This window comes from Oncorhynchus tshawytscha, unplaced genomic scaffold (assembly GCF_018296145.1).
Source record: "Oncorhynchus tshawytscha isolate Ot180627B unplaced genomic scaffold, Otsh_v2.0 Un_contig_6717_pilon_pilon, whole genome shotgun sequence".
NCBI lineage: Eukaryota > Metazoa > Chordata > Actinopteri > Salmoniformes > Salmonidae > Oncorhynchus > Oncorhynchus tshawytscha.
The window spans coordinates 79,327-106,828 of NW_024609590.1; the positions used below are offsets into that span (position 1 = coordinate 79,327).

A 27,502-nucleotide genomic window follows, 5' to 3' on the forward strand; every position below is an offset into this window, starting at 1 on the left:
TAACTCCCTCCACTGATTTAACTCCCTCACTGTTTTAACTCCCTCCACTGTTTTAACTCCCTCCACTGTTTTAACTCCCTTCACTGTTTTAACTCCCTTCACTATTTTAACTCCCTCCACTTTGTTTTGACTTGTTTTCATGTTTCTCATAATACTGTTTTATGTATCAACTCTTTTCACATATTTGAGTCCTTCATCTCATATGCATACGTAGATACTGTACTCTATATCATCGACTGCATCCTTATGTAATACATGTACCACTAGCCACTTTAACTATGCCACTTGGTTTACATACTCATCTCATATGTATATACTGTACTCGATATCATCTACTGTATCTTGCCTATGCTGCTCTGTACCATCACTCATTCATATATCCTTATGTACATATTCTTTATCCCCTTACACTGTGTATAAGACAGTAGTTTTTTGGAATTGTTAGTTAGATTACTTGTTTGTTATTACTGCATTGTCGGAACTAGAAGCACAAGCATTTCGCTACACTCGCATTAACATCTGCTAACCATGGGTATGTGACAAATAAAATTTGATTTGGTGAGGAGAAAAAACTCAGTTAGACAGGACTGCAGTTCAATTGACCAATGACGAGTTACAGTGATACAAAGTTCCATGATAAGAAACCCCATTGTAGTTCCACCAATATGTGACTTGATGTGTTTTATTTCAGAGTGTTCATCAACATAAAAATAGTATTTAATATTGTATTGTAATGTAATTATGTTTTTCTAATAAACTTGAACTTTAACCTTACTTCCAGGACCACACCGTCCACGACCCCGGCGCCCCCACCATTGCCCCCCTGTCCCACCGCATCAAATGGAGCCGCATCACCAAGGAGCGTGTCTCTGTCATCCTGGTGGCCATGGACGGAGAGGTCAAGGTGGAGGAGGACTATCTGGACCGGGTCCACATGGTGGGCTACCCCCAGACCCCCACTGACGCCAGCATCAAGATCACAGAGTTGAGGTCCAACGACACCGGCACCTACCGATGTGAGGTCCAGCACGGCATCGAGGACAACCATGACACTGTGGACGTCCTGGTTCAAGGTAGGGACAGAGGGTAGTGGGAGTGTGACGACTGCTTGTTGCCAAGGAATTCATCTTTGGATATTGCTCTCTTTGTAAACAAAGTTGGTGCTTAAAGCTACCCCTGTACACACGTGAGTTTCTTTTGATCTTTTGATTTTAGGACATTAAAAATGTTATTTGCCTAAAACTAAGGATTTGTATGGTTTCATGAGTATTTTTGTTGTTGTTGATGTTCTATCATTTGCTCTCTGTACTGTATATGAACCATACAGACAACTTTGAAGCAAAATAAATCATGTATCTTTAAGCCACACAGATAGGCAGTGATCTAATTATTTTATGGAGGCATTAGTGGCTGCTCTGTCGCTGTTACACTGTTGTCTCTCTCCAGGTATCGTGTTTCACTACCGGGCCATCACGACACGCTACACTCTGACCTTTGAGAAGGCCAAGGCAGCCTGTATCCAGAACAGTGCTGTGATCGCGACCCCAGAGCAGCTCCAGGCCGCGTACGATGACGGCTTCCACCAGTGTGATGCCGGCTGGCTCTCTGACCAGACTGTCAGGTCAGCCTATATCCCTCTCCTTCATCTGCACTGATCTGAAATCAGTTGCTGTTTTCAGATCAATGCCGAAAGCAGTGAAGTGAATGAAGTGACTGGAAATAACTGAACTGATTTCAGAACAAAGTGAAGGAGGGAGTCTATAAGGCTTGTCTTCAAATAGTGTTTGTTTTCTTTAAAATATTAAGTGAGTGAGTGAGCTTGCCTGACACAATGGATCCAATGGAATAATCCCAAAAGTGCAAGCTCTACCTATCTGGCACTCCAACTAGGCTCAATCGAATGCTTTGAAAGACAACAATGGTCTAATTTTGAACCCAGATCTTCAATCTATCCAATGTTTGAAAATAAGTTAAAATATTTTATTTAACAGTTTATAATGACTGTGCATACAGTTCTCTAAGCATCATGAGGTCATTTACTTCATATAGGAATTATAAATAGAGTTATACTTGACGGTTTGTATTTCAACATTGTCCATTTATGTAATGTTTACATTTTCACGTCAGTATTTGGTTTGATCCTCCGTCTAAACACAGATGTCTGCCATGCAGAACTTCCTGTAGAATGTTTGACAGCTGAGCCTCTGAACATGTCACTTCCTCTCGACACACAGCCTCTCTTGTCCTCCATGCATCCCTCCTTCCATCCCTGGCAAAAACCTAGAGGATTGTGTTTACCTTTCTCTGATCTCACCTGTACGTTTTTTTCAACACCTCAGAACGAAAGCCCTCATTCCATAAATCTCCTCTAGTTGATTTCTCAGAAGTACTAGAAGGTTTAGAGGAAAATTGTAGACCGGTTTCCCGGACACAGATTAAGCCTAGTCTGGGACTAAGAAGCTTTTTAAAGCTTTTTAACCTTAAAAATATGTTTGAAATAATATGTTACCCAGGAAGGAAGAGAAAGGCTCCGATTGAATCAATAAACTAACACGGCTCTGCCTCAACTGATTCACTCAGAATGTTGATGTTGTAATGGAGGTGTTTAAACCAACATACTGAATTAAATAGAATGTATTTGGATCAAAACATATACAACGAGATATACATCAGATCCCCACAGGATAGCACTTTAAAGTATCTCTCTGCAAGGTAGGCCTATCACTCTGCACTGGTATGGATTTTGCACTCATTTCTGTTTTCTGTGAAAGGTACCCAATCCATGATCCACGTGAGAATTGCTATGGCGACAAAGACGAGTTCCCCGGGGTGCGAACCTACGGAGTGAGAGATGTCAACGAGACTTACGACGTGTACTGTTTTGCCGAGAAGATGACAGGTAACCAAGGAGACATACCTGATCTTTTTTGATAAGTGAGTGACAGGATGAGATCAGGACATGTTCACTTTGGAGAATACAGTCGTTTTCACAGACTCCTTTTTCTGACTGATGTGAAAATTGTGAACATTTTAATTGTGATTAATGTGGATTGCCTTAATCAATTAAATGAGTTACATTGACTCAAATACTCAAATATTCTTAACTACACAACTATCAAACTATCAACCTCAAGTAACACTGAACATCTTACGTCCATCCTCCCCTGTACTCTCCTCTCCCAGGCAGTGTGTTCTACTCTGGCTCTGTGGCTAAGTTCACCTACTCTGAGGCTGAGGAACAGTGTAGTAAGCAGGGGGCCCTGTTGGCCACCACAGGACAGCTGTACCTGGCCTGGCAGGCTGGTCTGGATGTGTGCAATGCAGGCTGGCTAGGAGACAGGAGCGTCCGCTACCCCATCAATGTCCGGAGGCCGCAGTGCGGAGGGGGTCTGCTGGGGGTACGGACTGTGTACCTCCACGTCAACCAGACGGGGTACCCCCTCCCCGAATCCCGCTATGATGCCTACTGCTACACAGGTAGGTTGCATTTAGCCTGGTCCCAGATCTGTTTGTGTCGTCTTGGCATCTCCTATAGGAGTTGGCTATATAGCACAAACAGAACTAGAACCAGGATAGGTTACACTGTGAATCAACCATAGACTGGAATGTGTTATCATTGGAATGAACCTGTTTTAGTGTCATATTTGTAAGCGTGTGTGTGCGTTTTAGTGTCATATTTGTTAGCGTGTGTGTGTTTTAGTGTCATATTTGTTAGCGTGTGTGTGTGCCCGTTTTAGTGTCATATTTGTAAGCGTGTGTGTGTGTTTTAGTGTCATATTTGTAAGCGTGTGTGTGCGTTTTAGTGTCATATTTGTAAGTGTGTGTGTGTGTGTGCGTTTTAGTGTAATATTTGTGTCATATATTTAAGCGTTTAATTGTTTCATATTTGTCAAATGGCTGAATTTGTTCAGGATCACAACAGTGTTAAGTGAAACAGTAAACAACCATTCTCACCACACGTTTCCTTTTGGAAACCGTTCCCAACAGTTTAGTGATCACGTGCATGAACCCTTTCTTCGGTATCCTCTAGAAACGGACGAGGAGGGCTCAGGCATGGTGGTGCCCATCGAGGCGGGCAGCGGCGTGCTGAGCTTTGCCACGGTGACCCAGGGTCCTCCCGAGGTGTTCTTCAGGAACATGACCACAGAGAGCGAGGCGCTGGGCGAGGACCTGGCCACCCAGAAACCCACTAGCGTGGACTTCACCTTCGGCACTGAGTTGCCCCTGCCACAGCCGCCCAGTGTCACCGAGCTGCCCCTGCCACAGCCGCCCAGTGTCACCGAGCTGCCACAGCCGCCCAGTGTCACCGAGCTGCCCCTACCACAGCCGCCCAGTGTCACCGAGCTGCCCCTGCCACAGCCGCCCAGTGTCACCGAGCTGCCACAGCCGCCCAGTGTCAGAGCTGCCACAGCCGCCCAGTGTCACCGAGCTGCCCCTACCACAGCCGCCCAGTGTCACAGAGCTGCCCCTACCACAGCCGCCCAGTGTGACAGAGTTGGTTGTGGATGTGGTGGGGAGAGTAACGGCCAGGCCGGATGTGGGGAGTCAGATCGGCGAAGTGAGCAGATCAGGATATTTATTTTCTGCTACAGGTCAGTGACTGGATATCTGCTGGATTTGACTGTAAATAGCAAACTTAGTCACTTTTCATGGGACCCTGTGTTGGGAAAGTTGTTTCTGGAACAACGGAGTGTACAAGCCTTACTTTCAATACTACTGAGTGTTTGCATGTTGAAATGGAAAGAGAAGAATTGCAGTCATTGCTGAGGAGACTAGCAAGCTTTATTGGTTGACTGTGAGAGGATATTTGCAACGTCGTTTTTACAGCACACTCTGATGAACACAACAAATAATTGATAAAAAAATCTGATTATGATAATGATTACAAACTGTGAATAAAAACACACTGGGGTGATTAATGTGTTTGGTGCATGAGATCAACCACATTATATCAGCATCATTACCTCTCCATCTGTAGGCGTGGTGTTTCACTACCGTGCTGGATCTAGTCGCTATGCCTTCACCTTCGTGGAGGCCCAGCTGGCCTGTCAGAGTGTTGGAGCCTCCATCGCCACCCCAGAGCAGCTCCAGGCTGCCTATGAGGCCGGCTACAACCAGTGTGATGCAGGCTGGCTTCTGGATCAGACCGTCAGGTAGGCGGGAAGACACACACACACTTGTCTGTATACATGGGCACACAAACATATTTAAAGACAGAACTACAGACAGATTAATACATGCATACACACACACACACACACACACACACACACACACACACACACACACACACACACACACACACACACACACACACACACACACACACACACACACACACACACACACACACACACACACACACACACATACTAACTACAGGAGGCTGATGAGGGGAGGATGGCTCGTAATAATGGCTGGAATGGAGTCAATGGAGTGGTTTGATTAGTACGATTCCATTCCATTTATTCCATTCCAGCCATTACTATGAGCCATCCTCCCCAACGAAGGTGCTGCCAGCCGGCGGCCACCTGTACCACATACAGATACTGTACTTGTTTCTAGTCCTTGTCACTGTTCCTTACCATCAGTACAACCATCTTCTTCATTATACTCCCATTCATGGCTGTGAATAAAGGTTGTTTTCATGCACAGGTATCCCATCGTGTCTCCTCTGGAGAAGTGCTCTGGGGATCTGGAGACTTTACCAGGAGTGAGGACCTATGGACTGAGGCCCGCTGACGAACACTACGATGTGTACTGCTACGTGGACAGACTCAGGGGTGAGAAAACACACTAGGTTTTGTTCAATCAAATTGCTCTTGAATCACTTTGTAACCCAGAGATGTCATACCTTGTGTCTATTTCTTGTCTGTCTATTGCAGTAGTAGTCTTTAAAGATAAGTCAAGAGGTTGGGCTAGTTTATTATATTTACACTGTCTTAACTATGTGGGAAATGAATGGCAATTGAAAAAGAGGTTTGACTTATCACAAACCACATCGCTGTGGGAGTTGTTTTGAGCACTGACTCGACTGTCCACGTCCTCTCTTCTCTTCTCTTGTCACCATCCTCTCATCCCTTAACCTGACTGTCCTCTTCTCACCATCCTCTCATCCCTTAACCTGACTGTCCTCTTCTCACCATCCTCTCATTCCTTAACCTGACTGTCCTCTTCTCACCATCCTCTCATCCCTTAACCTGACTGTCCTCTTCTCCCCATCCTCTCATCCCTTAACCTGACTGTCTTCTCTTCATCCTCTCATCCCTTAACTTGACTGTCCTCTTCTCACCATCCTCTCATCCCTTAACCCGACTGTCCTCTTCTCACCATCCTCTCATCCCTTAACCTGACTGTCTTCTCTTCATCCTCTCATCCCTTAACTTGACTGTCCTCTTCTCACCATCCTCTCATCCCTTAACCCGACTGTCCTCTTGTCACCATCCTCTCATCCCTTAACCTGACTGTCCTCTTCTCTTGTCACCATCCTCTCATCCCTTAACCTGACGGTCCTCTTCTCACCATCCTCTCATCCCTTAACCTGACTGTCCTCTTCTCACCATCCTCTCATCCCTTAACCTGACTGTCCTCTTCTCTTCATCCTCTCATCCCTTAACCTGACTGTCCTCTTCACCATCCTCTCATCCCTTAACCCGACTGTCCTCTTCTCACCATCCTCTCATCCCTTAACCTGACTGTCTTCTCTTCTCACCATCCTCTCATCCCTTAACCTGACTGTCTTCTCTTCTCTTGTCACCATCCTCTCATCCCTTAACCTGACTGTCTTCTCTTCATCCTCTCATTCCTTAACCTGACTGTCCTCTTCTCACCATCCTCTCATCCCTTAACCTGACTGTCCTCTTCTCACCATCCTCTCATCCCTTAACCTGACTATCTACTCTTCTCTTCTCACCATCCTCTCATCCCTTAACCTGACTGTCCTCTTCTCCCCATCCTCTCATCCCTTAACCTGACTGTCTTCTATTCATCCTCTCATCCCTTAACTTGACTGTCCTCTTCTCACCATCCTCTCATCCCTTAACCCGACTGTCCTCTTCTCACCATCCTCTCATCCCTTAACCTGACTGTCCTCTTCTCTTGTCACCATCCTCTCATCCCTTAACCTGACGGTCCTCTTCTCACCATCCTCTCATCCCTTAACCTGACTGTCCTCTTCTCACCATCCTCTCATCCCTTAACCTGACTGTCCTCTTCTCTTCATCCTCTCATCCCTTAACCTGACTGTCCTCTTCACCATCATCTCATCCCTTAACCCGACTGTCCTCTTCTCACCATCCTCTCATCCCTTAACCTGACTGTCTTCTCTCTCACCATCTCTCACCATCCTCTCATCCCTTAACCTGACTGTCCTCTTCTCACCATCCTCTCATCCCTTAACCTGACTGTCTTCTCTTCTCTTCTCACCATCCTCTCATCCCTTAACCTGACTGTCTTCTCTTCTCTTCTCACCATCCTCTCATCCCTTAACCTGACTGTCTTCTCTTCTCACCATCCTCTCATCCCTTAACCTGACTGTCTTCTCTTCTCTTCTCACCATCCTCTCATCCCTTAACCTGACTGTCTTATCTTATCTTGTCACCATCCTCTCATCCCTTAACCTGACTGTCTTCTCTTCTCTTCATCCTCTCATCCCTTAACCTGACTGTCCTCTTCTCACCATCCTCTCATCCCTTAACCTGACTGTCTTCTCTTCTCTTCTCACCATCCTCTCATCCCTTAACCTGACTGTCTTCTCTTCTCTTCTCACCATCCTCTCATCCCTTAACCTGACTGTCCTCTTCACCATCCTCTCATCCCTTAACCCGACTGTCCTCTTCTCACCATCCTCTCATCCCTTAACCTGACTGTCTTCTCTTCTCACCATCCTCTCATCCCTTAACCTGACCATCCTCTCATCCCTTAACCTGACTGTCTTATCTTATCTTGTCACCATCCTCTCATCCCTTAACCTGACTGTCTTCTCTTCGCTTCATCCTCTCATCCCTTAACCTGATTGTCTTCTCTTCTCTTCTCTTCATCCTCTCATCCCTTAACCTGACTGTCCTCTTCTCACTATCCTCTCATCCCTTAACCCGACTGTCCTCTTCTCACCATCCTCTCATCCGTTAACCTGACTGTCCTCTTCTCACCATCCTCTCATCCCTTAACCTGACTGTCCTCTCTTCTCTAGGTGATGTGTTCCATGCTGGCTCCAGTGAGGGCTTCACCTATGACGGTGCTCTGGCTCACTGTCAGGAGCTGAACGCTACCCTGGCCTCTACTGGCCAGCTCTACGCCGCCTGGAGACAAGGCTTGGATAAGTGCCGCGCAGGTTGGCTAATCGACCGGAGTGTCCGGTACCCCATCACCAACCCCCGGGCGGCGTGTGGTGCAGAGAAGGCAGGGGTGTACACAGTATACACCCACAACAACCAGACGGGATACCCAGACCTGTATTCCAGATATGACGCCTACTGCTTCAAAGGTTTGGACTGAAATGTGTTGAATCATACAGTGGGGAGAACAAGTATTTGATACACTGCCGATTTTGCAGGTTTTCCTACTTACAAAGCATGTAGAGGTCTGTAATTTTTATCATAGGTACACTTCAACTGTGAAAGACGGAATCTAAAACAAAAATCCAGAAAATCACATTGTATGATTTTTAAGTAATTAATTTGCATTTTATTGCATGACATAAGTATTTGATCACCTACCAACCTGTAAGAATTCCGTCTCTCACAGACCTGTTAGTTTTCTTTAAGAAGCCCTCCTGTTCTCCACTCATTACCTGTATTAACTGCACCTGTTTGAACTCATTACCTGTATAAAAGACACCTGTCCACACACTCAATCAAACAGACTCCAACCTCTCCACAATGGCCAAGACCAGAGGGCTGTGTAAGGGCATCAGATATAAAATTGTAGACCTGCACAAGGCTGGGATGGGCTACAGGACAATAGGCAAGCAGCTTGGTGAGAAGGCAACAACTGTTGGCGCAATTATTAGAAAATGGAAGAAGTTCAAGATGACGGTCAATCACCCTCAGTCTGGGGCGCCATGCAAGATCTCACCTCGTGGGGCATCAATGATCATGAGGAAGGTGAGGGATCAGCCCAGAACTACACGGCAGGACCTGGTCAATGACCTGAAGAGAGCTGGGACCACAGTCTCAAAGAAAACCATTAGTAACACACTACGCCGTCATGGATTAAAATCCTGCAGCGCACCCAAGGTCCCCCTGCTCAAGCCAGCACATGTCCAGGCCCATCTGAAGTTTGCCGATGACCATCTGGATGATCCAGAGGAGGAATGGGAGAAGGTCATGTGGTCTGATGAGACAAAAATAGAGTTTTTGGTCTAAACTCCACTCGCTGTGTTTGGAGGAAGAAGAAGGATGAGTACAACCCCAAGAACACCATTCCAACCGTGAAGCATGGAGGTGGAAACATCATTCTTTGGGGATGCTTTTATACAAAGGGGACAGGACGACTGCACCGTATTGAGGGGAGGATGGATGGGGCCATGTATCGCGAGATCTTGGCCAACAACCTCCTTCCCTCAGTAGGAGCATTGAAGATGGGTCGTGGCTGGGTCTTCCAGCATGACAACAACCCGAAACACACAGCCAGGGCAACTAAGGAGTGGCTCCGTAAGAAGCATCTCAAGGTCCTGGAGTGGCCTAGCCAGTCTCCAGACCTGAACCCAATAGAAAATCTTTGGAGGGAGCTGAAAGTCCAGAGACAGCCCCGAAACCTGAAGGATCTGGAGAAGGTCTGTATGGAAGAGTGGGCCAAAATCCCTGCTGCAGTGTGTGCAAACCTGGTCAAGAACTACAGGAAACGTATGATCTCTGTAATTGCAAACAAAGGTTTCTGTACCAAATATTAAGTTATGCTTTTCTGATGTATCAAATACTTATGTCATGCAATAAAATGCAAATTAATTACTTAAAAATCATACAATGTGATTTTCTGGATTTTTTATTCCGTCTTTCCCAGTTGAAGTGTACTTATGATAAAGAATTACAGACCTCTACATGCTTTGTAGGTAGGAAAACCTGCAAAATCGGCAGTGTATCAAATACTTGGTCTCCCCACTGTAAGTCATGTTGTTTCCACTTTTTTTCAACATCAAAAAAATATTCAGGCTAAAACGCAATCAAAACTGTACGTTGGTCTTGGATATACACAGGAATGTAATAGAATAATGTGTCATCTCTCAATCACCCACCCACCCACTCACTCAATCACCCACCCACCCACCCACCCACCCACCCACCCACCCACCCACCCACCCACCCACCCACCCACCCACCCACCCACCCAGTCACCCACTCACCCACCCACCTACTCACCCACCCACCCACTCACCCACTCTCTCACTCACCCACCAACCCACTCACCCACTCTCTCACTCACTCCTTCACTCATTCTATCACTCACTCACCCTCTCACTCAGTTTTCACTCGCTCGTATTATCATTCACTCTCACTCACTTGTTCGCTTGCATGGTCACTCACTCACCTCACCTCTCTCACACCCACCCACCCACCCACCCACCCACCCACCCACCCACCCACCCACCCACCCACCCACCCACCCACTCACTCACTCACTCACTCACTCAGTCACTCACTCAGTCACTCACTCACTCACTCACTCACTCACCAGTCACCACCCACTCACTCACCACTCACCTCACTCACTCACTCACTCACTCACTCACTCACTCACACCCACCCACCCACCAGTCACTCACTCAGTCACTCACTCAGTCACTCACAGTCACTCACTCACTCACCCACCCACCCACCCACCACCACTCACTCACTCACTCACTCAGTTCACACCACTCACTCACTCACTCACTCACTCACTCACCACCACCACCCACCCACCCACCCACTCACCCACCCACCCACCCACTCACCCACCCACCCACCCACCCACCCACCCACCCACCCACCCACCCACCCACCCACCCATCCACCCACCCACCCACTCACTCAGTCACTCACTCAGTCACTCACTCAGTCACTCAGATCTTTTTGTTTCCTGTAGTGGACATCTTGTTTGTCGCCAATGAAACTGGATTGAACATCACAGAGATAGAAGAGGCTTTGGTTAACCTCACATCCATCACTGATTTGCTGAGGCCTGGTAAGAGCCATAGTCACTTCACTTGCCTTTAATAAGCATTTTATGGAATTCTACACTATAAATATACACTGTATATACATTACTGAAATATGTAAATCACTTTTCTTTCTTTCTCTCTCGCTCTCTGTGTCTCTCTGACTCTCACTCTCTCTCCACAGTCCTGCCTTCCATCACTCCTCCCATCTCTGTGGAGTCCTCAGGCTCTGGTTCCGGGGCCTCTGGGGCGAGTGGATCCTCCGGAGATCTCTCTGGTGATCACTCCGGTGAACTGCCTCATTCCGGGGATCTGTCCGGGTCAGGTGATCTTTCAGGCAGCGGAAGCGCAGAGATTCCCAGCGGATCATCTGGTCTGAGTAGTGGAGATGCGTCCGGCTCGGGGCTGAGTGGAGACGGATCAGGAATAACGGTCACTTCAGGGAGGGGCAGTGTTTTATCCGGTTTGGGCTCTGGGGGTCCTCAGGAGGCTGGAGAGGGAATAACGGTCACCTTCTCTTCAGGGAGTGGCAGTGTTTTATCCGGTTTGGGCTCTGGGGGTCCTCAGGAGGCTGGAGAGGGAATAACGGTCACCTTCTCTTCAGGGAGTAGCAGCGTTTTATCCGGTTTGGGCTCTGGGGGTCCTCAGGAGGCTGGAGAGGGAATAACGGTCACTTCAGGGAGGGGCAGTGTTTTATCCGGTTTGGGCTCTGGGGGTCCTCAGGAGGCTGGAGAGGGAATAACGGTCACCTTCTCTTCAGGGAGTGGCAGCGTTTTATCCGGTTTGGGCTCTGGGGGTCCTCAGGAGGCTGGAGAGGGAATCACTGGGATCCTCACCTTCCCCACGGAAATGGGATTGGGAATGTTCAGTGGCAGTGGGTTCCTGTCGGGATCGGGAAGTGGGTCCGGTGTCAGTTCTGAGGAGAGCGGCTCTTCATCTGACAGCTCCAGCAGCTCTGGGGAAAGTGGGGAGTTGTCTGGAATGTCGTCCGGCTCCAGCTCTAGTTCCAGTGAGGAGTTTTCCGGATTTCCCTCAGGATTCTTTCCCTCAGGAGGCTCCAGTGGTCATTCGGGAGAGGAGTCGGGAAGCGGAGACACTCAGGTCCTGCTGATCGATGGTAAACTGGTGGAGGTTTCCACCTCTCACACACACAAAGAGAAGGAGCTGGGTGGAGGGGGCCTGGAATTCAGCGGCTCCGGATCTGGCAGCAGTGGCTCAGGGTCCTTCCCGGGTGTGACCTTCTTGGGGTCAGGGTTTACTGACCTCACAGGGTCAGCCTCAGGAGAACAGGAGGCCTCGGGGTCTCTCCACTACGGATACGGAGCGGGAAGAGGTGGATACGCATCAGGGTTCGGAACGTCGGGCTTCCCCTCCGGGGACATATCTGGAATCTCCAGATCCTCCACCAGCGATGAGGAGGACAGCGCTGTCACCTTCCTGACTAATGACTTCATGACAGTGGTTTCCAAGGCGACCACGGTTTCCATGGAGCTGGGGGCTGGGCCAGTGCAGTTCAGCGGGCAGGGAAGTGGGTCCCACACATGGAGCGGTGCTGACCACCCAACCCAGGCCAGCGGTGTCTCATCTGGGGCACACTCTGGAGATCTGCTCCCTGTGGTGCTGTCCTCTCCGCCCAGCAACAGGGAGCTTATGGAGGGCACAGAAGGGCCAGAGGAGGCCATGGCTGAGCTGGGGGAGACCACCAGCGAGTTTTACGTGACCTTTGCCCCCGACCTTGCTCCTGCCGGATTGGCTGCCCCAGCCATCTCCCTGCAGACCCCTGCCGTCATGGAGAAGCCATCCTCAGAGGAGGGTGAGTCAGCACACTTTCAGTCGACTCCATGTTCATTGCTATGGACAGTTAAAAGAACGTTTGTTTGGTTGTTACGTTGTAGAGCCAACAGACTTATTTAAATGATTTAAAGTGGCATGGTGTTTTTATTGAACAGGCCAATCAGAAAGGTCACCCTATTCCCTATATAGTGCACTAAATAAGGAGTATGGTGCCATTTTGGTGCTAAGGTACACACTGTATTATATTCATCCTAATTGTATTCATGCTTAGGTATCCCTAACCCATGTGACCCTAACCCGTGTGGTGCTGGGTCATGCTCAGTGGAGGATGGTGTTGGGTTGTGCCAGTGTCCGCCCGGGAAAGTGGGAGAAGGGTGCCAGTATGGTGAGTCCTGATGCAGGGGTATCATTATCTCTCATTATCTCTCATAAGACGTCGTCGTTCCTTCGTTCCTAGCAAGGTCTTCGTTCCTAACTCTCTGCACATCTCTCTTTCTGATCCATTCTGACGCCCTCAGAAGTGTTGTAAATGTTTTACTGGAAAGTAACACACCTTAGTAAAGAAAGTTTCTAACAATGCTTTTCTCATCTCTCTACTGTATGCCTGGACATCGGTCCCTCTGTCATGATTAGGGTTGCGAAATTCCGGGAATGGTTTTTCTGAAATCCTGTTTGGAGGATTCCCAGAATCAGAAGGGAATAAGCAGGAAATCCAGAATCCTCTGACCAGGATTTCTGGGAAACCAGGGAATTTATTGAAAGTTCCTGGAATTTTGCAACCCTCTGTCCCGATGCTACTATCTGATACTGTACATATTCAGACATTTAGCAATATTATGTAGGCTGTATTTGTTATATTTTTAGATGTGATTCACTAACACTAACAATGCATTTTGTTCCCACTTTTTCCTGTCTTGATGCACTGTATATTTTGTGTTGTAGTGTGATGTTTTCTCCCATTTTGCCTGCACCTGGTTTTGGGTCTCTCATTCGTGTTTGTCAGACAGTCGCAGGGTCTTTGGTGTGTATGTGTGTATCGTGTTCTTGCCTCGAGGTCTCAGGATCTCTCCACCATACTTCTTTATCATGATTCACTCCATCCTGTGTTGTTTTTGTTCTGCTGTTGCCTAGGCTACAGTAAGCCTACCCAACTGGCAAAACCGGTTGAAAGGACGTCATAATGATGCCATTTCAGACAGATTTGTCTGCTGGTTCTATTCTCTTTCCTACTGCATGCCTGCTAACCCCTGGTACACCTACCAACATCCTGGTGCATACTGGGTACATGCTGGGTACATACTTGGAACTTCTGCATATATGAATCTGAACACAAAGCTGCCCAAAGAATTAGAATTACTCTCATCTAGTCATTCTATTTCTATGAGTCTGCCACCCAACAAGTAGCTGATCCAGATTTAACCTTACTTCAGATCTTAATACATTTATATGATAAAGTATCTTTCTTCTAAAGTGTATGAATCAGAAGTTCAACATTTATGAAAAAAAGTAGTCAAATATTGTGGTCTAAAGAAAGGTTAACATGTACAGGAGTGAACATCATTGAGATGATTATTCATCTTCCTTTCAATGATGATCTGACACAGTAAGGCTGGAGTCTGAATCACCATGTTGCAGCATCTCAGACTGTTCCGATTCCATGACTTCCAAGATGTTGTTACCCAGCTCCCCCCTGCCAAGGCAACTGCCCCTTCACCCCTGAGGCACCAGTCTCACCCCCCCCTTTTTTGCAGAGGTTGATGTGTGCCATTCCAACCCTTGTGCCAATGGAGCCACCTGTGTGGAAAATGCAGACTCTTACAAATGCTTATGCCTGCCCAGCTACGGAGGGGACCGCTGCGAGATTGGTACGAGGTCGGCTTCAGCTAATGTTTACTAACCAACAACAACCTCTCAAAAACAACAGGAGTGATAAGGATGCAAAGGAAACTATTATCGCTGGCAGCTTGCATCATAGCAGGGCTGCGTTCAGGAGGACAAATGGCCGAAAACGTTTTTAAATGGAAAACCCCAATTAGGGTTATCATCAGCCAAGTTTGGGTATACTTCCTATATTTCAAAAACGTTTTCTCCTGTTTTGTGCATGCTGAACGTGAGCCAGGTGTGGCGGTGAATTATTTTGTCTGCTCCAGAATAAGTTGATTGTAGGCACAGATCTAGGATCAGCTTTGCTTTTGCCAAAACCTTACCATTAGGGGTAAAAACGCAAAACTGACATTAGATCCTTGTGAGCAAACATTTTAGCGGCCCCCCTCTTGACAGAGGAGATCATTAAAAAAAATCTACAATTAATTTCCTGCAATTCTACACATTTTGCTATGGGGTGTATAGAAAATGTTGTAGTTTTAAAGCAAGTTTGCTGAAATTCTGCGCCTTTTGCCATGGGGCGGAGAGACTAATTAGCAGTTTTACAGCAACTTTCCTGCAATTGTACACATTTTGCCATAGGGTAGAGAGAAATGTTTGCAGTTTTTAATATGATATTTCAGTGAGAGTGACTAACAAAATCGATGGGGAGCCTCGGTCTGTAATTCAACTATGATTACTACAAGTAAATTAATCCAGCTGGCTGGATTAATTTACCAATAAAATGGTTTGTCTGACACGGGCTAATTGAGTAACTGTCAGTGAATGACATAACAAGAGAAACTGTTGCAGCCACATGCAGAAATGGCACCTTGTGTATTCTTTTATTTTTTATTTTTTTACCCCTTTATTTCTCCCCAATTTCGTGGTATCCAATTGGTAGTTACAGTCTTGTCTCATCGCTGCAAGTCACGTACGGACTCGGGAGAGGCAAAGGTCGAGAGCCATGCGTCCTCCGAAACACAACCCAACCAAGCCGCACTGCTTCTTGACACAATGCACATCCAACCCGGAAGCCAGCCGCACCAATGTGTCGGAGGAAACACCATACACCTGGCGACCCGGTCAGCGTGCACTGCGCCCGGCCCACCACAGGAGTCGCTAGTGCGCCTGCCAGCCAAGCCCTCCCTAGCCTCAACGACATTGGGCCAATTGTGCAATGCCCCATGGGCCTCCCGGTCACGACAGAGCCTGGGGTCGAACCCAAAATCTCTGGTGGCACAGCTAGCACTGCAATGCAGTGCCTTAGACCACTGCGCCACCCGGGAAGCGCACCTTGTGTATTCTAAGTGTCAACAGTAAGTTAAGACTGATCCGCGGGTGTAAAGGGGTATAGGGGCATCCGTAGTCTAGGGGCAATGTCATCATACTTGTCCCTGTCCTTTACTCAGGACTGTGCTTATATATGGTGGGTGGATTTTCTCAGCCAGGTCTACACACAAAACAAGAGGTTCTGTATAATGCCAAATAAGGGTTATTTGGCTTGCAACCATAGTGGATCCCTTTTTGGTGCTATATATAACCTTTTTTTGAAGGTTCTATAAAAAACCATGCTCATAAGGTTCTAAATGGAACCTTTATGGTGCTATAAAAACCCTTTCCCAAGGTTCTATAAAGGATCTATATAGCACCAATAAAGGGTTCCGCTATGGTTAAACCGCCTTTTTGGGGCCACATAGAACCCCATTTTTATGATTCTTTATAGGACCTTGATGGAGAATAGTTCTATAAAGAACCTTTGTTAGTCTAAAAGGTTCTTTGTAGATCCTTTTGAAGAACCATACATGTTGTTTTATTATATTGTTGAAATTCCTTCTGCGTTATTATTGTTTTAGCTGACATGTTGAGGTAGGTGTGCTAGGTGAGACTCACTACAGCAACTCTCATTAACTGTTGGGAGATACTCACTACAGCAACTCTCATTAACTGTTGGGAGAGACTCACTACAGCAACTCTCATTAACTGTTGGGAGATACTCACTACAGCAACTCTCATTAACTGTTGGGAGATACTCACTACAGCAACTCTCATTAACTGTTGGGAGATACTCACTACAGCAACTCTCATTAACTGTTGGGAGAGACTCACTACAGCAACTCTCATTAACTGTTGGGAGAGACTCACTACAGAAACTCTCATTAACTGTTGGGAGAGACTCACTACAGAAACTCTCATTAACTGTTGGGAGACTCACTACAGCAACTCTCATTAACTCACTACAGAAACTCTCATTAACTGTTGGGTGAGACTCACTACAGCAACTCTCATTAACTGTTGGGAGAGACTCATTAACAGAAACTCTCATTAATTAACTGTTGGGAGAGACTCACTACAGCAACTCTCATTAACAGAAACTCTCATTAACTGTTGGGAGAGACTCACTAACAGAAACTCTCATTAACTGTTGGGAGAGACTCACTACAGCAACTCTCATTAACTGTTGGGAGATACTCACTACAGCAACTCTCATTAACTACAGACTCACTACAGAAACTCTCATTAACTGTTGGGAGATACTCACTACAGCAACTCTCATTAACTGTTGGGTGAGACTCACTACAGAAACTCTCATTAACTGTTGGGAGATACTCACTACAGAAACTCTCATTAACTGTTGGGAGATACTCACTACAGCAACTCTCATTAACTGTTGGGAGATACTCACTACAGCAACTCTCATTAACTGTTGGGAGATACTCACTACAGCAACTCTCATTAACTGTTGGGAGATACTCACTACAGCAACTCTCATTAACTGTTGGGAGATACTCACTACAGCAACTCTCATTAACTGTTGGGAGAGACTCACTACAGAAACTCTCATTAACTGTTGGGAGAGACTCACTACAGCAACTCTCATTAACTGTTGGGAGAGACTCACTACAGAAACTCTCATTAACTGTTGGGAGATACTCACTACAGCAACTCTCATTAACTGTTGGGAGAGACTCACTACAGCAACTCTCATTAACTGTTGGGAGATACTCACTACAGCAACTCTCATTAATACTCACTACAGCAACTCTCATTAACTGTTGGGAGATACTCACTACAGTTGGGAGAACTCTCATTAACTGTTGGGAGAGCAACTCATTAACAGCAACTCTCATTAACTGTTGGGAGAGACTCACTACAGCAACTCTCATTAACTGTTGGGAGAGACTCACTACAGCAACTCTCATTAACTGTTGGGAGATACTCACTACAGCAACTCTCATTAACTGTTGGGAGATACTCACTACAGCAACTCTCATTAACTGTTGGGAGATACTCACTACAGAAACTCTCATTAACTGTTGGGAGATACTCACTACAGCAACTCTCATTAACTGTTGGGAGATACTCACTAGGCTGACTTGTTAAATGATTTGTTGTATATTTAAAGTATCACAACCAATGATTATTTAGTTAAAGACTACCCAAGAGACCCCGTATGCTAATTTCCCAGGCGTTTTTTGTTTGTGCTTTAATTTTTAAAACACAAATGCATTATAGAAAGAACCATTTTCTGCACTTCACCAAACCCTGTAGTTGTGGGTTAAATGGATGCTTGATGGATGTTTCACCCATTCCAAAAAATGTCATATCCCTCAAAGTGTGTTGCCAGTCTTCTCAAGCAGTGAATCAAGTTGATAGTTAATAGGTCCTGGAAAATGCAGTATTTTCACCAATGTGCAGTAATATTTATCACACCATAGTTTGGACTAATAATGGAGCATAGAAAAATGGCAGCAGTTCTAGAACAAACACAGCCTCCATAAAACCTCTATGGTGTCATATGTGGTGTTGATCAGTATTCCCTCCTATCTAATGTAAATGTATTTGAGTGTCTGTAATAAACCGGGCTTCTCCGGGGTCTGGTAGCCTCTGTCTCATTATCGCCCCCTGCTGTTGACGGCACAGACGAGCAGGATTGTGAGGAGGGGTGGACTAAGTTTCAGGGCAACTGTTACCTGCACTTCCCCGAGAGAGAGACCTGGCTGCAGGCCGAGCAGCGCTGCCGAGACCTCAGCGCTCACCTGGTCAGCATCATCACCCCAGAGGAACAGCACTTTGTCAACTGTGAGTAAAGGCCTGTGTGTAAAGTGTGTGTGTGTGTGTGTGTGTGTGTGTGTGTGTGTGTGTGTGTGTGTGTGTGTGTGTGTGTGTGTGTGTGTGTGTGTGTGTGTGTGTGAGAATATCCCTTCACTCTTTCCCCCCCTCCAGCCAACGGCCAGGACTACCAGTGGATTGGGCTCAATGACAAGACAGTGGAGAATGACTTCCGCTGGATAGACGGCACACCACTGGTGAGTCAGGCAGACAGACACAGTACAGAGAAAGTGGGTTAGCACAGAACTTAGTCCCCACTCAGAGTGCTCTCCCCCAGTGGTTCCCAACATTTCCTTTCCCGGGACCACCAGATCACCGACTGTTGCCTACCACATTCATACTCTGTTCATACTGTACCTGTAGATTCAAACACTGTTCATACTGTACCTGTACATTCATACACTGTTCATACTGTACCTGTACATTCATACACTGTTCATACTGTACCTGTACATTCATACACTGTTCATACTGTACCTGTAGATTCATACACTGTTCATACTGTACCTGTACATTCATACACTGTTCATACTGTACCTGTACATTCATACACTGTTCATACTGTACCTGTAGATTCACACATACTGTACCATTCATACACTGTACCTGTACTGATTCATACACTGTTCATACTGTACCTGTACATTCATACACTGTTCATACTGTACCTGTAGATTCATACACTGTTCATACTGTACCTGTACAGTCATACACTCTTCATACTGTACCTGTACATTCATACACTGTTCATACTGTACCTGTAGATTCAAACACTGTTCATACTGTACCTGTACAGTCATACACTCTTCATACTGTACCTGTACATTAATACACTGTTCATACTGTACCTGTACATTAACACACTGTTCATACTGTACCTGTACATTAACACACTGTTCATACTGTACCTGTAGATTCATACACTGTTCATACTGTACCTGTAGATTCATACACTGTTCATACTGTACCTGTACATTCATACACTGTTCATACTGTACCTGTAGATTCAAACACTGTTCATACTGTACCTGTAGATTCATACACTGTTCATACTGTACCTGTAGATTCATACACTGTTCATACTGTACCTGTAGATTCATACACTGTTCATACTGTACCTGTACATTCAATACACTGTTCATACTGTAGCCTACTGCATTCATACACTGTTCATACTGTACCTGTAGATTCAAACACTGTTCATACTGTACCTGTACAGTCATACACTCTTCATACTGTACCTGTAGATTCAAACACTGTTCATACTGTACCTACTGCATTCATACACTGTTCCTGTACCTGTAGATTCAAACATTCATACACTGTTCATACACTGTTCATACTGTACCTGTAGATTCATACACTGTTCATACTGTACCTGTAGATTCACACTGTTCATACTGTGTTCATACTGTACCTGTTCATACTGTACCTGTACACTGTTCATACTGTTTCATACACTGTTCATACTGTACCTGTAGATTCAAACACTGTACCTGTAGATTCAAACACTGTTCATACTGTGTAGATTCATACACTGTTCATACTGTACCTGTAGATTCAAACACTGTTCATACTGTACCTGTACATTCAAACACTGTTCATACTGTACCTGTACATTCACACACTGATTCAAACACTGTTCATACTGTACCTGTACATTCATACACTGTTCATACTGTACCTGTACATTCAACACACTGTTCATACTGTACCTGTACATTCATACACTCTTCATACTGTACCTGTACATTAACACACTGTTCATACTGTACCTGTAGATTCAAACACTGTTCATACTGTACCTGTAGATTCATACACTGTTCATACTGTACCTGTAGATTCAAACACTGTTCATACTGTACCTGTACAGTCATACACTCTTCATACTGTACCTGTAGATTCATACACTGTTCATACTGTACCTGTACATTCAAACACTGTTCATACTGTAGCCTACTGCATTCATACACTGTTCATACTGTACCTGTAGATTCAAAAACTGTTCATACTGTACCTGTACATTCATACACTGTTCATACTGTACCTGTACATTCACACACTGTTCATACTGTACCTGTACATTCATACACTGTTCATACTGTACCTGTAGATTCAAACACTGTTCATACTGTACCTGTACAGTCATACACTCTTCATACTGTACCTGTAGATTCAAACACTGTTCATACTGTACCTGTACATTCAAACACTGTTCATACTGTACCTGTACATTCATACACTGTTCATACTGTACCTGTATATTCATACACTGTTCATACTGTACCTGTATATTCATACACTGTTCATACTGTACCTGTACATTAACACACTCTTCATACTGTAGCCTACTGCATTCATACACTGTTCATACTGTACCTGTATATTCTGATCTGCATGCCATAGACTACATACTTACTCTCCTGATTTCTGGGTTTTCTACATTGAAAACAAGAAACCAACAGAAACATAAATGATCTTTGTAACTTTCTACCAATGTTGCTCTCCACTCCCCTCAGCAATTTGAGAACTGGCGGCCGAACCAGCCGGATAACTACTTTAACTCTGGAGAAGACTGTGTGGTGATGATCTGGCACGAGAACGGCCAATGGAACGATGTTCCCTGCAACTACCACCTGCCCTTCACCTGCAAGACTGGCCCAGGTACGTATGGGTCAGGGGTTAGGGTTCAAGAATTGTGTTCTAGAGTCTGGATGGGCACTGGTAAATGTTTTCTTAAAAACTAATTTTACTGTACCTTAGCCATCATTATGTGTGGTTATCTTATACCTGTGTTGGTGTTACAACTCATTCATGTTTTATAAACTCGTTAGGCAGGTACCCTTCAAAATAAATTGCTACCAATAAATATCATCAGTTGTAATTTGATGGATTGACTGATTTGTCGATTGATTGATTTACTGATCATTGTTCCCCAGTCTACTGTGGCGCACCGCCAGAGGTGGAGAATGCCAAGATGTTCGGCAGCAGGCGGGAGCAGTATACTGTGGGGTCCATCATCCGCTACCAGTGTAACCCAGGCCTCCTACAGCGCCACCTGCCTGTGGTGCGCTGCATGGCAGACGGACAGTGGGAGAAGCCACAGGTGGAATGCCTGGGCGGTGAGTAGTGCACACTCTTTTACTCTTTCAACACTCTATAAACATACCTGTAGGTTAGTCCCACATTGACACACTTCCAATTCTCGTTAAGAACTCTGCTATTGAAATGATCGTTAGAAAGGTGGAAATCGAGGTTCCTTGTAGGTTGACGAAAATGTCACTGTATTTTTCAGTGAAGCTTTGCATTATTGTAATTTTGTCTGATGCTATGAAATTACTTTAGAATCATTGAAGGTAATGTATGAATCATTGAAGGTAATGTATGAATCATTGGAGGTAATGTATGAATCTATGAAGGTAATGTTTGTTTCTCTTGCCAACAGCAGTGCCCTCCCCCAGTAACAGAATACAGCGCAGATCGATCAGAAGGCGAGGAGAATCAACCAGCAGCAAACGTCACTAAGCAGGGAAGACTAAGGGAGATCTCTTGAAGATAATTATTTTATAAGAACATTTACAGAACACAGAAGCCATTTTCTAACTTACTAACGAGGTTTGAATGTTTGAAGTACCCACCTTGTACATAAGACCAAATCAACTTTGAGCAGTAACATTGTCTTTTCAGTTTGTCACTCTCTGACTATTTAAAAAAAAGTATAAATTAAGCCATTATGTAATTGTATGTTTTTTTCATTCTTGTCCCAAAATAATGACATGTTTTCATTATATATAAGAGTTGTTTATTGTTTGGAGTTTTATTGTTATTATTAATATAATTTTTGGTTTTGGTGGATTGTGATGCCGTCGATAAGATGTGAGTTGTTGCTAAAATACTTTGTCCATGTCGCCAACTAGACTGGATTATGGAGACACGGTGTAGGGTGAAGTTTCCGCTAGACACTGATCTTGGGTCAGTTTTACTTTTCCTCCACTAATGGTTAAGATTAGGGTTGGTGGAGAGGAAGCTGATCCTAACTCTGTACCTAGGGGAAACTTCACCCCGGAGCATGAACTCATAGACGGTGCATCAATCAGACTCTCTAGTCTGTTCTAGATCTTTGCCAAACCAGACAGTGTGTGTTAGACTGTACCACCCAGTGGTAAACACCCAATCTGGACCAGCTGGTATTTAATGGGGGTTTGGCAGGTTGCTATGAGCCAAGCAGAGGCTTGGTGAAATTCACCCATGAGGAGATACTAGACAGTCAGAAGTATGTTTGTATTCTGGAGGTGCCTACGTAATAAACACTCACTATGGGAGATGCATATAGGTCTAATAATCCATGAAGGACTGTGAATTTGATAGAAAAAGTCTATTGAGTTACTTTTGAGCGCTGTTAGCCTAGCAATGTTAGCCTAGCAATGTTAGCCTAGCAATGTTAGCCTAGCAATGTTAGCCTAGCAATGTTAGCCTAGCAATGTTAGCCTAGCAATGTTAGCCTAGCAATGTTAGCCTAGCAATGTCCGGTTGTAGCAATGATAAGCAAGATGAAGTAAAGGGGATGAGATCTTGTGCATGTATCCACCAAACAAGCATTTATGAGTCACCAAATTCTCACCTATCTTTAAAATAGTAGATGCTAAAGGGGAAAACAATATTTATAATTGTCAGATGTCTTCATACATCAAAAGTAGTGTTGTATCAAACCAAATCAATTGCAAATATCAACACTTTTGAGGAATAAAAACGATCGCTTTCATACTGCAGTGGGCTAAATCAGGGTCACATAAATCTACTTTGAAACAAAAGTATACACCTCACACACATGGTTATGGGCTTAAAAGAAATAAGACACCTGCACCATGTCACATATAGAGTTGAAATGTATTACATTTTGAGTTTGAATCCCAATATTACACTTTATATACATTACAGAAAACTGAAATATAACAAAACCGTTTGACATAGAAAAAACAGATTTGTTCAAAATAATGCTTATTAATTATGAAATTATGAAAAATATGAATAACATTCCACCCATGAGGCCACTAGGTCATTTGACTGCAGGAAAGGGCTATGGGAGGGGATAATAAGGGAGATATTATTTATTTAATCTCTAAGTCATAAAGAGAAAGCTAGCGAAGCCGACACAGCAGGCTACTGTGTCCGTCTGTATTTCAAACCTACATCAGTTGTTTAGAGCAGAAGGGAGACAGAGTGCCTGATGTGAATAATACACAGCAATGCTAGAATCTCTGCCTGCCACACTGGAGAGGCAACATCATGCAATCTACTGAGGCTGCCCTAAAATAAGAGAGTGAAAGAGGACTCAACTTCTCAAATAAGAGAGAGAGGACTCAACTTCTCAAATAAGAGAGAGACTCAACTTCTCAAATAAGAGAGAGGACTCAACTTCTCAAATAAGAGAGGACTCAACTTCTCAAATAAGAGAGAGAGGACTCAACTTCTCAAATAAGAGAGAGAGGACTCAACTTCTCAAATAAGAGAGAGAGGACTCAACTTCTCAAATAAGAGAGAGAGGACTCAACTTCTCAAATAAGAGAGAGACTCAACTTCTCAAATAAGAGAGAGGACTCAACTTCTCAAATAAGAGAGAGACTCAACTTCTCAAATAAGAGAGACTCAACTTCTCAAATAAGAGAGGACTCAACTTCTCAAATAAGAGAGAGAGGACTCAACTTCTCAAATAAGAGAGACTCAACTTCTCAAATAAGAGAGAGAGGACTCAACTTCTCAAATAAGAGAGAGAGGACTCAACTTCTCAAATAAGAGAGAGAGGACTCAACTCAAATAAAGAGAGAGGACTCAACTTCTCAAATAAGAGAGAGGACTCAACTTCTCAAATAAGAGAGAGGACTCAACTTCTCAAATAAGAGAGAGGACTCAACTTCTCAAATAAGAGAGAGGACTCAACTTCTCAAATAAGAGAGAGGACTCAACTTCTCAAATAAGAGAGAGAGGACTCAACTTCTCAAATAAGAGAGAGGACTCAACTTCTCAAATAAGAGAGAGGACTCAACTTCTCAAATAAGAGAGAGGACTCAACTTCTCAAATAAGAGAGAGGACTCAACTTCTCAAATAAGAGAGAGGACTCAACTTCTCAAATAAGAGAGAGAGGACTCAACTTCTCAAATAAGAGAGAGAGGACTCAACTTCTCTCTTAGGTTCAGTAGTGACACGGAAGAATAAAAAAACAACAGGCTTGGGGTCAATTCCATTTAAATTTCAGTCAGTTAATTCATTGAAGTTCACTGTATTTATTTCCTGAGGGGATTGGAATTGAATCGGAATCGACCCCTTGGTTTGTCAACAATGTTGTTGGCCTAAACAGGACCAAACGGATGAATGTCATTGGTCAGTTTGACACTTTCGTCGTCTCACACAAGGCTGTGCAGTGCATAGCAACTCCATGGGACCAGTTTTATTAACAACTGCAGTAGCTTTCAGATCAAATGTTTCTCTTCATTGTCTGTTTCGTTTCACAGAAAAACCTCAGCGGACACATTTATTTCAACTCCAGATCCATCGCCATTTTAATCGCTTGTAGTCCTTCAGTTTTGTATTGAATGCATAGCCTGCTGTTATATCTGATGAAGTTATAGATGCTTCATTCATTGTTTATGTTTACAGGAGGCTGTGCCTCCTCCTTCAACACAGCGTCATATGTCTTGCTGGGCAAAAGCTTCACCTGCAATCATAAACCATATACCAATCAAAGAGATGACGGAGAGGTTCCACAAAGAACAGGCTTAAAGCAATTCTATACCTGGAACTTCCGATGACAGAAGTATCATTTAAAGTTACACACACCATTATGTTTTACTGTACCCCTGCAGGGCTGAAAGTATTAAGAGCTTTTAGAAGATAATAACACAATGCCAGGTCTAGTGTATAGAATCAAAAGGACATAAATGCCTCCTGGCATTGCTGAGGGATGATTGTCTCCAAAGCAGCTGAAGCAACTTGACAAAGGGGCGTAGAGCAGAGTGTTTAGCAACCTTTTACTACCAGTGATTGGCAAACTATGACCCCCTTGACAACTAACCGCCTGAGGGACCTGTCAGCAACATCCCTGGGAAAGGTGCCGGTCCACGGACCAGAGGTTGAGAAACACTGGTGTAGAGCACTCCTGCAACTCCCCCGACTCTGCCATCTGTTTAGGGTTGTGTACTGTAGGCACAAAACAGGAGCAAAATGTTCTGAAATGGAGCACGGGATCAGTTACCTGAACACTTCTCCTGTTTTCTTCTGTTTCCCACTAGGCACTAACTGGTTGAATCAACGTTGTTTCCATGTCATTTTAACAGCAAAGATCTATGTGATGACATTGAATCAATGTGGAGAACTGATTGGATTTGCAAAAAGTGATCAATGTAAAGGATTTCGGGTATAATTGTCTTTTTTTCACCTAACTTTTATCCTAAATCCAATGAGAAGGTTTGCATGTTTGTTGATTTTACTTTGAGTTCATGTTAGTCGACAGTCAAAACTAGATGTTGAACTGACGTCTGTGTCCAGTGGGTTGTGTGAGAGCGACTGACCCTGTGCATGAACAGGCCCAATAAACCACACGCTGAGAACATCATGAGTAGAGGTGTAGAGGTTCTAGTCTTATGGAGCTGGACAGAATGTACCCAAATGTGCCTGAAATGAACTGTTTGTCTTCCAATGTCTGTATTCAACATTTGTTCCAAAACATGCCAAATAAAGATACTTTACTTGTTACTTTCTCTTGATTTCATTCACTTTCTGTGTGCGGAGCATGTTCAACAGTGAAAAATGAATGTTCAAATAGATAGTTTATTGGTATGGTCTTTTAGGTCAGAGAGTTTAACAGGATTGACACACAACGAAGATCAATCTGGGAGTTTATCCCAAACATTCTAGGTTGAGGCAACAAAAGCCTTCTTTCACCTCCCATCAGTCTCAGTCGACTCACTGTTTCTGAGGCAGCTGGTTCAGTATAAACAGAATATGACTTAGAGTCATGAGGAATAATCAAATTATGGTACATTTCTATTTGCCAACAGGGTGGGTTGCCGTCAGTTTAGCCCTGTGAGTGTGACTGAATAGAGGCCTGTTTGTGGTCCCCTCTCTGCCTTGCCTACTCCCTCCTTCTCTCTTTCCCTCCTTCCCTCCCTCCCTCCCCCAGACTGACTGTCTCTCTGTCTGGCCACACCGGTTCACCTCCCTCGCCCAGAACTCCTGGCTGTGTGCTCTTTCTCTCTCCCATCTCTCTCTTTTTCTGTTTGTCTCTCTCACCCACTCACAGTCACTCTGTCTTCCACACTTTCTCTCCCATACTCTCTCCAACACACTCTCTCCCTTCTCGTCCTCTCTGTCACTATCTTACAATCTCTCTCTTGCCTGTTGCACCCTCTGTTGGTAGTTCCATGAAGCTGATCGGTTGGAAATATTGAGATAGAAAGAGAGCCCATTAGCGCTTTGACAGCATAGGCAACACCAGGTGTAGACCTTACACACTTATGTGAGAATGCTATTCATTGACTACAGCTCAGCGTTTAACATCATAGTGCCCTCAAAGCTCAACACTAAGCTAAGGACCCTGG

The 27,502-nt window shown here is 44.7% G+C and overlaps 1 protein-coding gene across 1 annotated transcript in view; it reads left to right on the top strand.

Annotated features, from left to right (window-relative positions):
• Window positions 1-23,239, top strand: part of LOC112264245 (aggrecan core protein-like) — a 33,433-nt gene extending 10,194 nt beyond the window's left edge. Inside the window, 18 exon segments of the mRNA XM_042316102.1 lie at window positions 782-1,073; window positions 1,447-1,621; window positions 2,772-2,899; window positions 3,184-3,477; window positions 4,031-4,212; window positions 4,214-4,592; window positions 4,979-5,153; window positions 5,656-5,783; window positions 8,192-8,485; window positions 11,065-11,163; window positions 11,322-12,950; window positions 13,203-13,316; window positions 14,683-14,796; window positions 18,680-18,877; window positions 19,022-19,104; window positions 21,427-21,571; window positions 21,847-22,029; window positions 22,353-23,239. Coding sequence (XP_042172036.1) covers window positions 782-1,073; window positions 1,447-1,621; window positions 2,772-2,899; window positions 3,184-3,477; window positions 4,031-4,212; window positions 4,214-4,592; window positions 4,979-5,153; window positions 5,656-5,783; window positions 8,192-8,485; window positions 11,065-11,163; window positions 11,322-12,950; window positions 13,203-13,316; window positions 14,683-14,796; window positions 18,680-18,877; window positions 19,022-19,104; window positions 21,427-21,571; window positions 21,847-22,029; window positions 22,353-22,432 — 4,692 coding nt within the window. The 3' untranslated portion in view covers window positions 22,433-23,239.
• The last annotated feature ends 4,263 nt before the right edge of the window (window positions 23,240-27,502 follow it).